This window comes from Nicotiana tabacum, chromosome 23, assembly GCF_000715075.1.
Source record: "Nicotiana tabacum cultivar K326 chromosome 23, ASM71507v2, whole genome shotgun sequence".
In the NCBI taxonomy this organism is placed as follows: domain Eukaryota; kingdom Viridiplantae; phylum Streptophyta; class Magnoliopsida; order Solanales; family Solanaceae; genus Nicotiana; species Nicotiana tabacum.
The window spans coordinates 79,137,185-79,149,590 of record NC_134102.1 but is presented as its reverse complement, the minus strand read 5'-3'; the positions used below and the strand labels follow the sequence as shown (position 1 = coordinate 79,149,590).

Below are 12,406 nucleotides of genomic sequence, written 5' to 3'. Positions count from 1 at the left end.
CATTTTTCTACCATATTAGTATAGATTGCCATCATACACCTTTGAAAAGTCGCAGGTGCATTACACAGCCTAAATGGCATTCTTTTGAAAGCATATGTGCCATAAGGACAAGTGAAGATGGTCTTCTCTTGATCTTCAAGTGCAACCAAAATTTGGTTTTAGCCAGAATATCTATCATGAAAACAATAGTAATCCTATCCAGCTTGTCTGTCTAACACTTGATCAATAAAGGGAAGGGGAGGTGATCTTTTCTCGTGGAATTATTCAATTTCCTATAATCTATGCAAATTCTCCAACCTGTGATAGTTCTAGTAGGAATCAATTGATTATTTTCATTTACTATCATTGTCATACCAACCTTCTTAGGCACGCACTGTTCTGGGCTCACCCATTTGTTATCAGAGATAGGAAAGATAATACCTGAGTCGAGCCAGTTTATCACTTCTTTTCTAACTACCTCCTTCATGACTATGTTCAAGCGGTGTTGATGTTCCATACTTGGTTTGTGACTATCCTCCATGAGAATTTTATGCATATAGAATGCCATGCTAATCCCACAAATATCTGTCATGGTCCACCCGATCGCGCACTTGTGTGCTCTAAGAACTCTGAGCAACTTCTATTCTTGCAAGTTAGATAAATCGGAAGACAAAACAACAAGAAAAGTTTCATTAGTTCCCAAATAAGCATAATGAAGGTGCAAGCATAAGGGCTTAATCTCTAATTTGGGAGCTTCTTCTATAGACGGCTTGGGTGGAGGCCTATTGGTTCTATCTAGAGGCTCAAAGTTGATCACTCTTTTAATGTAAGGGACATGCATCCAGATTATGTACCATCTCTTTGTCTTTCTCATCTATGTCAACAATGTCAAAAACATGATTGATTTTTCTAGAGAATTGTCTAGATAAACACCCAAGTCACCTCTTTTCTCATCTTTCTCTACCACAGATATCATAGCAAGATCCTCATAATGGATAGGAAACTAAATTGCCTTGTACACATTAAAAACTGCTAACACATTGTCAACTCTCATGATTATTTTCCCTTATCTAACTTTGATCACCGCATCAGTTGTGGCTAAGAGTCTCCCCATAATGATTGGAATGTGTTCATCAACTTCATAGTCCAGAATGATAAAATCTGCAAGGAGGATGAATTGACTAATTTTCAACAACACATCTTCTACTGCCCCTCAGAATGGACAATGGATCTATCATCTAACTGCAACATGGTTGTGGTAGGTCTTGGAGTGCCCAACCCCAATAAACTGAAGAGTGACAGAAGCATCAAGTTTATACTCTCCCCCAAATCACACAATGCTCTCCCTAGAGCTACTTCACCAATTCTCACTAGAATAGTGAAGCTACCAGTATCTTTCAATTTATGGGAAAGTTTCCCTAGGATTCTTGAGGTATATTCTTCAGTGAGTGCGATCGTCTAAAATTCGGCCAACCTTTTCTTTTTGTTTGCCACTATATCCTTGATGTACTAAGTGTATTTTGGAATTTTGCGTAGCACATAAACCAGGGGAAGGTTCAATTGGGCTTGGCTCAGCATGTTAAGAAACTTGTTAAACAATAGGGTTGTCATTCTTTTTCTGAAGTCTTTTGAGAAAAGGTGGTGGAGGCCTTGCAATTGGCACTTTCTCATTATTGATGCTTTCATTCTCGTTTTCAACCACAAAATTAGGGACTAGTTCACTTTTATGAGTGACTTTTTCTTTCTTCTTTTGCGGTACTTCTTCCAATTCTCTGACATTCCTCAAAGTCACATCATTCACTTGAGGATCCTCTTTTGTATTGCTTGGAAGAGCCCTCGTAGGCCTAGTATTTTGATTCGTGGACAACTACCCAACTTGTCTTTCTAAATTTCTAAATTCAGTTCTGAATTGCTGATTGTCAAGTTTGAGTTGTTGGTTATCAACTACTACCTCTGTTCCAGTTTATGTGAACATATTTTCTTTTTGGTCCATTCCAAAAAGAATGACCCCGTTCTAAATTTGGTAATAATTTAGCTTAAACTTACAATTGTAACCCTTAATGAGAAGCATTTATAACCACACAAATACTCTGGAGCCATTTTTGACTTGTTTAGGACCACAAACTCCAAAAGTCTTTTTTTTAAAACTTCGTGCCCAGTCAAATTGGTTCTCATAAATTGGAACGGAGGGAGTAATAGCTTTTTCATCAAGTCATATGTACTTTCATTTACCTACTGCGGTGGCTTTTGAGGCTGGTATAATTTTCTTGAGAACTTTATTGATTCTGAGTCGCTGGGTTTTTACCCCATGAGAAGTTCGAGTGATTCCTCTAACTGGGATTATATGTGTTCCCATATTGAGCATTCTCGTTCATCGGACCCCAACTTTGTTGTCCTACATAATAAATAGACTTTGAAGTCATTGGGCACAGGTCACTCAAGTGATCTTCTCCATATATCTCAAAACATGTAAACATCTGTTGCACATGCTACATCTGATGCATTTGTCCCATTGCCAGCTTAGTCACCCAATTTGTCAATTTAGCCATATCTGCCCCCATAGTTGTAATCTCATCCCGATCAAGTGTGCCTGCCACCCTCTATTTTATCATTCTTCATGGTTCTACGTCACCTTGCCAATTATAATTATTCACTGTGAAGTTGTTCAAGAGAGTCTGAGTTTCACTATAAGATTTCTACATGCAACTCCCTCCACAGGCTGAGTCGAGATTTATCTTTGAGGAATCATCTAACCCATCGACAAACGTGTGTGACCCAATACCTCATCGGTCTGGAAATGATGCGAGAAATCTCTGAGTAGCTTCTTATATCTTTCACAAGCTTGACGAAGAGTCTTACCGTTCCTTTCTTGAAACCCAAGAATCTGGCTTCTCAGTGACTTAGTCTTCTTCGTGGGGAAGAACTTGATAAAATGTTTCCTTGCTAGATTATCCCATGTGCAGATTGAGTTACTGGGATCCTTTTGCAACCATTTTTTTCTTCCTCCAATATAGAAAAGGGGAACAATATTAGTTTGATATAATCATCGAAAACATTTAGATTATTGTAAGTATCCGTAATTTCCAAAAACATATGGATACGCCTCTATGGATCTTCATTAGAGAGGCCCATATTTCCCTATAGACTGAATTAGATGCACCATGCACTAAATAAGCAAAAAATTGTCACGACTCAAATCGGAGGGCCGCGACAGGCATCCGGTGCCTTACTCAACCGAGTACCAATGTTATTGCTTCTTGATTTTGTACCCGAGATGTTAATCTTCTTTGAAACCCTTGTAGAGAGCTTAAGGATAGGTTTATGGGGGTTCTCTTTTCGTGTTCTATGAAAAATGAAGAGAAAGACGATTTAAAACCTATATATAGATCAACTTTTGAAAAGTCAAAGAGGTGCTAGTTTAGCACCCTAGCATTGGCCCTTATTCAGATGCTCATATCTTTTTATCCGGACGTCGTATGAATGAACGGTTAAGAGTGTTGGAAACTAAATTCCAATACCTTCAATTTTGTAAGTAGATCACCTCGTAATTCCAAGTATATTTGGAGAAAAGCTCAGGTACATTTGACCTAATTTTCAGCACATTTATGAATGTAACTTGTGATGACATTTTTCTACTTTTGTTCCACAACTCGCTTGACTTCAAAATATAATACACGATTATCATACGACTAAAATAACTCATAATATAACCTCCTTATAATGTTAAGGACCCTAGTCTCACCCCAAAGTGCATGTTATAACATTTCAAACTTATCGACTTTCGACGAAACTTAATTTTCATTTAGCTTCTAAGATTTTCAACCCTCTTGGTACTTGTTATTCATGATCTTAAAGATTTGTAACCTCCAATGTAACATGATTAACTTACTTTATGTACTTTCAATAATGATCTCATTTCTGATCTTACATCAATTGTCTTACGACGTACTCTTACTTACGAAAATATGGGGTGTAACAAAAGTGACTAGTTATGTCAGGCTTCATGATAGCTTGAGCCATGTTTGCGAGATTAGGCTTCTCTATCACTAGTCTCTCTTTATTGTTTTCCATCTCTATTGGTTGTGGCTGGACTACAATGCCTAACTCTTCAGTTCTAGCCCTCGCTTTGGTCTCTCTCCTTAACCTATGGAAGAGTTTCAGGTTCAGGATTGTAAGGTGGAAGGTCGTTCAAGCACTTCTCTGTAACATTCAAGGTGAACACCTGTAAAAGTAAAAATTGTAAAAAACTAAAACTCGAACAAATAACGAATAAAAGCTTATTTAAGACAAATAGATAATTCCAAAGTCCCCGGCAATGGCGCCAAAAACTTGTGGGGGTCAATGCACATGCAAGTATACACGGTCGACAAGTAATAAAGTAATAAGAAAGTATCGTTCCCACGATGACTTATGATTAACTATCGTCTAAACTAAACTAATTATGAGTAAATTGTTCAAGTGATTTTGAGAAAGATGATTGTAATTTGTATTGTTTAACTAAAATTACTTACAAGCAAGCAAGAGAAAATCTTTCCCCTATCTCTAAAGGGGTTCGACTAAATAAGCAAATAGAGCAAACGAACAACTTAAGAGCAAATTCAATGAGATGAGGATATTTCGGAGTTATGGTATTAACGTTTATCCTATTGATTTTTTCGATTGATTTAACTACTTGATCTATCTGATTTTTTGATTAGCCAGATTTATTTTCCTCACGAAGTTCTTTTGACGCCTCGCCCGCCGGTTTAAGCCAACCTAATACTATATATTTATAGAACTAGAATTAATGAGAACACATGTGTAATTCCTGTGATAATAAACAAGTAAGGCAATTAGAATATGTTTATCCTAATCGTGAATCTATTTTTGATGTTCAGTTCAAGAAATTACTCTATATAATCCTAAATGCAATCTATAGTTCTCACTTTCGAGTTTAACTATAAATTCGTAGATAGTATCCTAGTGTTGTCTCCACAATAAAATAATTAAGCACAAGATTGAATAAACAAATCAATATTATTAAATCAAGTAATATTATCAACCGCCAAACATCAATACTCAAGAATAACACATAAGCCCAAAACAAGGGGGTTTTAGCCACTCATGATCATATGAATACTCAAAATATTATTTTGAATCATAAAGACTACAAATACTAGATTGGGGATGGAAGATGAGATGATTCATGCTCCGCTTATGTTCTTTAGCCCTTTTGCCTTCAAAAAATGCCCAACCCCCTTTTAGACATGTTTAGGGGGTATCTATAGTTTAGGGTCAAAGTCCCGAAGTCCAACATTGACAAGGAAATAATTTTGTTTCGGACGGGGCACCTACGCAAGGCCTGGTGTGGGGCGAGGCTGGACTCCTCGTGAGGCCTGATGAGGGGCGAGGTTCTATACCTCACGTTCTCTGGTCAAACGCGAGCTTGAGCTCTCCCTAGACCAAGTGGGGTGCGGTATGTGGCCTGGTCTCCTTCGTGCCTTACATCGATTTTACTTTCGTGCTCTTTTCTTGTATTTTCAACATCATTGTGTGCAACTTTCATTTCATTTTGTGTTCAAATGGTCCTACACATAAAATCAACTCGATAAAGCTCAAACGATGCACAATTTATCATTAAAACACCAAAATATAAGGTAAGTAATGTACTCAAAATCTAGAATTATAGCCAAACATCAGCAAGTTATATGAGAATAGAATAGTCTGCAGGCTTGTATTCTTATACGAATTAAAACAGACAAGTAGATAATGGAATGTCAAGCTGACTGAAGTCTTAGTGGATCAAGGTTTTACACAAAGCAGTTTGGATTATTCTCTATTCCCAAAGAGACAAGGAAAAGACAGTATGGTTATCCTAGTTTACATGGATGATATGTTAATTATTGGGAACAGTTTGCAACTAATAGAAGCTATCAACTGAAGCTGCAACATGCCTTTAAAATGAAGGATCTTGAAGAGCTAAAGTATTTTTGGGAATTGACTTTAGCAGATCAGCCAAGAGAATGCTAATGAATTAGAGGAAATATGAATTGGAGCTCATCACAGATATGTGATTAAGTGCATTTAAACTATAGGTGACAAAGGGGTGGGCCGGGCCGGGTTGAGTAAAAGAGTGACCGGCCGGTTACCGGTTTTTCCAAATCGAGCTTAACGGGTCTGGTCCCATCCGGTCAAATATTGAACCGAAATGGTTACGGGCCTAAGGGACCGGGCCGAGCCGGGTTTATTTAATTTTTTTTTTTTTTTTTTGTATAACAATCGTCAACTTTATAAAATTAAACAAAAAAATCCCAAAATAGTCATTTTATCGGTCCGGTTAACCGGTTCCCATGTGACTTGACCATAACAGATCGTTCCGGTCCGGTTAACCGGTACCAAAAAATTACCCGGCACATTCTGGTCCCCGTCCCAACCCAGCCATGCCCGGCCCCTTACTACCGGGGGTCCGATCCGGGCTAAAATCGGTCTGGGTTGATCCGAAACCGGGCCCGTTTGACAACTTTAATTTAAACCAGCATGGATGCCATTAGAGTTCAATCAGAAGCTACAGTCAAAGAACTAGATGATGTAACAGGAATTAAAGATGGTGATTTACTGAAAGACAAAGGGAAATATCATAGGCTCATCGAAATTGGTTTACCTGACTTTGACTAGATTAGTCATTGCATTTGCAGTTAAAACGCTAAGCCAATTCATACGACAACCAAAGAGGAGTCAAAGGGAAAAAGCACTCAGAGTTGTGAGATATGTTAAGAGAAAACCAAGTTTAGGGACACTTATGAGTAGTAGGAAGACTAACACCTTGACTGCCTATTGTAACGCAAATTGTGCATCATGCCCAAACACTAGGAAATCAGTCATAGGGTTCATCATCAAGTATGGTGAGTCCCTTAAATTCTGGAAGTCAAAAAAAATGAAACACAATGTCAAGAAGCTCTGCAGAGGCAGAATACATAAGCATAGCATGGACAATGGCTGAGCGGATGTGGTTAGTAGGATTGTTTAAAGAGCTAAATAAAAGTAAAAGTGCCTATTGATTTGTACTATGACAGCAAGCCAACTTTTCAGATAGCAACCAACCCAGTATATCATTCTCACAGAAATTGACTGCCAGTACTTCATCAAAGAAAAAACACAGCCGCGGTTGATAAAGACGCAACATGTTAGCTCTAAGGATAAAGAGGCAGATATCTTGACTAACGCTTTACTAAGGTCACAACATGAAAATATATTTAATTTTAAGTCGGGAATGCTAAATGTGTTTGGCTGTTTGCACCTGCAGCTTGAGGGGGAGTGACGAAAGCCGAATAACCTAAGTCAAAGGACTTGATCATAGTTGACTAGACCATCTTTAAGTAGCTAACTAATTATTATTGAGTTAGTTAGTTTTGGGATTAGCCGGGAGTTAGCCGTTGGTTACTATGTTAGTGGGTTTACAGACTAGTTGTATATATACTCGTATAAGTCATTAATGAAAGCCAAGCCATTTCCATTCTCTCTTGGCTTCCTCTATATATAAGTTTTCTCTATCGTTTACAGTTCTTCATATTTGATCTCCTCCGAGTTTCAACTGAACATCTGAGATATGAATTGCTCAGTTTGGCAATATGTATAGTTTAAATTAACTTAACATCCACCATACGGACCTAATACTTTAAATATTCTAAAATTAACTGTCATCTTCTCGATTCCCCCATCATCTTTTGCTTTTTCTTTCGTTGGCTTTTCGTAATCCGAAGCGTCTCAAATTGAAGTAGAAACATGTTACTAGTGGAGTATTTTGTTTTCCAGGAAACATGTTACTGACTTACTTTATACTTAATAAGTCTACTTGCTTTTTTTAATAATAGTTTTCTGTCAGTAATTGCACTTTTCTTTTAAATAATTGTTTTGATACAAGTGGAGTAATTATTCAATATATATTCCATTAGTAGCTGGCTATATCAATTAAGGTTATTGATGATATCTTCTAGATCTACATTTTAAATCTTATGCATAAAGATTTAAGATGAGTCTCGGGTCATTGCAATATTTTAACCTTGTTTTCCAAGATCAGTGCAAGTGGGAACCTCTAATTTAAAATTTCTTTTTGCACTATGGCATATTGTTTTATCTTTTTCTCTTCATATTTATATTCCAAATAAAAGTGTCTTAAAAAGAGAAAGTTCGAAGAAGATAGACAAAGTGATTCTAACACCAAATACAGTACTGATTTATTCCTGAATAACAATTGCAATGACATTTAACATCAAGCTGATTTCAACACAAAATATAACACGGAATAAAAATCAAATGCAGATCACCAACACACAAGAAGAAAACTTGAGTAGACCATCATCAACAAGCTTCAAGTGTAATCACAGCAGATTTAATGGCGACAAATTCGCCCCCAGTTTTCGGGACCAGAGTCACCACTATATCATCTTCATCTTCAAGGCCAATTTCCTCGAGCAACTCGGTAATGGCCAGCTGGAATTTTGCAATAGGGGCGACATGTGGTTTAGTGGGATCTGAATGAACATGAGGCAAGGCAGTGTAACTTCCTGCAAACTCTGCCCTGTCTAGCTCATACCAGTTGGAGTTTGCATCTGCGTTAATGAACACATCAAACCTTATGTGCTTTCGCTGATCGATGTTCAGTTCCAAGAAAGTTAACATCTCCTCTTCTGCGTCTTTCTCCTGCTGAGTCCGGCCTGTTAAAGACATAATATAATTAAATAATTGAAGGTGTACTCTAACAAATTAAAAATATGTGCTCTCTAGCAACTTAACAATGGCACGAGAGATTCAAAAGAGGTCATGGGTTTAAATCTAACCGCAAAAACTTTATTTTTATCCACCTATATGATCTAATTAAGTTTAGTAATTAAAAGTGTGTTATTTCTAACAGTTTAAACTTTTAAATAACATGACTTGAAAGTACCTGAAGTTTCCCTTTTGATGGAAAATGTTATGGCTTTGTCAATCTTTGCAATAGGGAATGTTTGGGTAACTGGAGGAACTGAACGTGCATTGACCTTGCTCTTGCTCTTCTTCAATGGCTTAAAATTGCGCCATGGGGTTGGCATTGCTTGGAAATCATATCCCATTTTCTTATTGTCCAAACAGTCACGGACTTTCACGAGAAAAGGGTTTTTCTTTTCGTCGTAGAAGAAGAACTCACTGTTCAAATAATCTGGCTTGTTGATGTCCTTGCGTTTTCCTCCTAATGTCTTCCATATTGTCCACATGCGATCTACATTTGCATGGTGACTATAGAAAGCAGGATCCTTACCAGCTGAATAGAAATTTCCCATATCTTCACCGTTTTTACAGTTATTCTCATTAGGCTTACTACCAACCCAAATGTGGACAGGAGTATGAGGGATGTTTTCAATAGCTCCCTGCCCTGGTTTGGGTCCAACTTCCGTACAATATGGCTTACCAAAAAACAGTTGTGGACACGGTGAATTGGTAATCATTTGACGATACATTAGAGTAAGGTTATTTCTCATCATTTGTAAGTCAGTTCCTTTCACGTCTTGACCAAAATGACCAAGGTCCATGATTACCGAACCACGGTGCTCTTGGTTACGTCTTGGATCGTAAAGATCAGGGTACACATTTGGTTGATCAAACATGTGTGGCAAACGCATGCCCTTTGGATGATCCCAGTTCCAATATGGCAAACCAAAAGTAGGATCATTGATTAAAGAACCCAAGATTCTCTCATAGAAGTACAAGTACCATCTATGGAATGGGAAAAAAAGCCACGAGAAGTGAATTTGTAGCTCTTTGCCAGCAACGGTGTATGCACCGTTGCAATAAGCACAGTGGATTTTGGCTTGCGCCGCGAACCCACGTGGATCATCTGGATCAGTGACGTCGAGCTCCTTCATTTTAGTAATGGCTAAGTTGTACTTAGCCATGTACTCTTCATCCACGGCATGAGAAGCTGGTCGAATACGGAGCTTCGATCCTGTTGGAAACGTGTAATGAGGAATATCCTTAGGATCAATTTTTAGCGGAGGGGGACAACAAGAATAAGGTACTGGTAAACCGGGTTTAATTGTGGCACCAGTCTTGCTACATGAAGTAGTAGGGGCTGGAATGGGAGTGGCTGAAGCCAATGGTACAACATTAGCAGCACCATATAGACCTCCTAAACCTAGAAGCACATTTCTCCTATCAACAGAATTATTTGTTTCAACACTTTGGTTTTCATCACCATTGGAGACCTTGCATGAGACTTTGAAGCTGTGGTTACGTTTTCCACGGAGGAAAAGTTGAGAGGGTTTTGGAGTGGAAGCTAAAGAAGAAGACTTGGTGGTTGAAGTAAAGGGAGTTTTGACTGTTGTGCTATTGCACACTGGTGGAATAACACTTGACGCCATAGCTAGCTTTCAGTTGAAGATTCTTAGGGTTCCACCTTTGCCTTATATAATATGCAAGCACCGCAATAAAATATATATTGAGCAACGTCTCACCTACCACTCCAAAACATATTCGGGACCGGGTAGGTGGGAATTAAATGAAGGATAATATTAAGAGAGAAAACTCTTATCATTTGTGTTTTATATTTGCTAGATCTGTAGTAAAAGAATCAAAACTTTTCTAAAAAGAAAGATAATTTTGAAAATAATATTGGCTTATGCCTAAAGAAAAAGTCTTAGTCAGGATATACATGTGGTGCCCTCTTTAGGAATAGGAATATTTCTCCGTTTCATTTTCAGGCTAGAATTGCACTTTGATAGCTTATATTATGGCAACAAAATAGAAAGCTTACATGGTGCAAAGTCTACTCTTAAAATAGGCTACAAAGGCAAGGTTAAAGTCCTCTCACCGTAAAAACTTTCTGGTGGTGGTAATAGACAGGTTTGGGTCAATGCGGAACCCCAACCGAAGGAGTTGTTTTTAAAAAATAATTATTTTTCAAGGATTGCACTTTAGTTTTTTCACTCAAAAGAATGCGATTCCCCCATGTAAGAAATTTCCGTTTTTCCTCTTCGTATGTGAAATTAGGAAAGCTACAATAACAAGTTCACGTTATTGCAAGCGGGAACATTTTGGGTTAATTCTCAAAAATTGGGATCTTTACGGAAATAGTCGCCCGGATGCACGATTTAGACAGCTATTTAAGTTAAACCTTTAAAGTTTTCTAGGGTACTTCCGATGGGGTGAAGTAAATAAATATAGCTCTAAAAGTGGATGACTTTGAATTTTTATGCTTGATTGCATTATGGATAGAATTTTAAATTTAATAAGTGTTTGTTTTTCGTTTGTCATACAATACTAGCTTTGTCATTGTAGCGCATGCATTTATCAAACCCGGTATTTTATAATCCACCGACTAAATTTCTGTTTACGAGGAAAATGTCCAACTGTACACTGTCTTCCTCTTTATTAGTACTAAATTCCAACATGTGCTTCATGGGGTAAGAGATTAAAAAAAACCTTAATTGGGTGCACATTCACTCGTATAAATTAGAAATAGTTGACTAATATATACTATGTTCGTTCACTTTTACTTATCCAGTATTCTAAAAATGAATTTTTATTTTTACTTATTACTTTTAGCATATCAAAAGGATAATTTCTTTTTTCGTGTTATACCCAAAGTATTAATTACTCATTTCAAATCATTTTCTTAAATCCATCAAAAATATGCATCAATTAATATGGGTATCATGGTAAATTATGCACTTTATGCCAAGGGTTAAGGCATTCTTGCCTCGATCCCGAGAAGGTTCACCTCTCCCTTTTGAAGTGTCGCCTCGTCCTCTAGATCGAACCATTGTCTGTATCAAGCAAAGGTGATTGTTAGTTGCAATTCAATGTTCAAACATACATAGGAGACATACAAGTAAAGGATAACCAGAGTACACAGTGAGGGAATTCAGTTAGATCATGCTTGCAGGGAACAAAAATTGTGGTCCGCATAATTTGTCTTGCGGCTGAAGATGAGGAATTGCGGACCGCATATTTTTGTTATGCGGCCGCAAAAGTGAAGTGCGGATGCTTTCTTAAGTGATGTACAAAGTCCATAATGAACACGTAAAAATGAACGGAGGGAGTAATATATGTATAATTCATACATAAAATGTATATAATTATGCATAATTTATGTATACCAGCTAAGAAAAATAAACAGTAAATTTAACCGGCTATTTATATAAACGTCGTAATTTAACATTACATGCTTTGTTATATGAGGGGAAAATGAATAAGAAAACAAAAAAATAATTGAAGTAGAAGAAACAATGTAGAGATTAGCCAATTCAAGATTAGAGAGGCAAATGGAGAGCTTCATTGTACTTGTTGAGATTGTTGGTGTTGACATAAGTGGTTTTGGTTTTGATGATTAACAAAGGAACACATGCATGATCTAGGTTCATGGACAGTGTACACAGGGTATGGGCAGATTCAAACAAAAGGCATGCACGTGCAA

General features: G+C 37.4%; 1 protein-coding gene across 1 annotated transcript; it reads right to left on the bottom strand.

Moving 5' to 3' along the window:
- Window positions 1-8,167: 8,167 nt before the first annotated feature.
- Window positions 8,168-10,409, bottom strand: LOC107787563 (polyphenol oxidase E, chloroplastic-like). Its single transcript, XM_016609153.2, has 2 exons — window positions 8,903-10,409; window positions 8,168-8,672 (listed from the first exon to the last, which is right to left on the bottom strand). Exons 1-2 carry the CDS (start codon window positions 10,350-10,352, stop codon window positions 8,317-8,319), a joined length of 1,806 nt encoding a protein of 601 aa, XP_016464639.1. The 5' UTR covers window positions 10,353-10,409; the 3' UTR covers window positions 8,168-8,316.
- Between the last annotated feature and the right edge of the window lie 1,997 nt (window positions 10,410-12,406).

What these genes read in the sequence shown, in the direction of transcription:
- LOC107787563 (XM_016609153.2), bottom strand. Translation starts at nt 10,352, where the DNA reads ATGGCGTCAAGTGTTATTCCACCAGTGTGCAATAGCACAACAGTCAAA. An exon ending in CATCAAAAGGGAAACTTCAG is followed by an intron (nt 8,673 to 8,902) that starts GTACTTTCAAGT and finishes TGTCTTTAACAG; the next exon opens with GCCGGACTCAGCAGGAGAAA.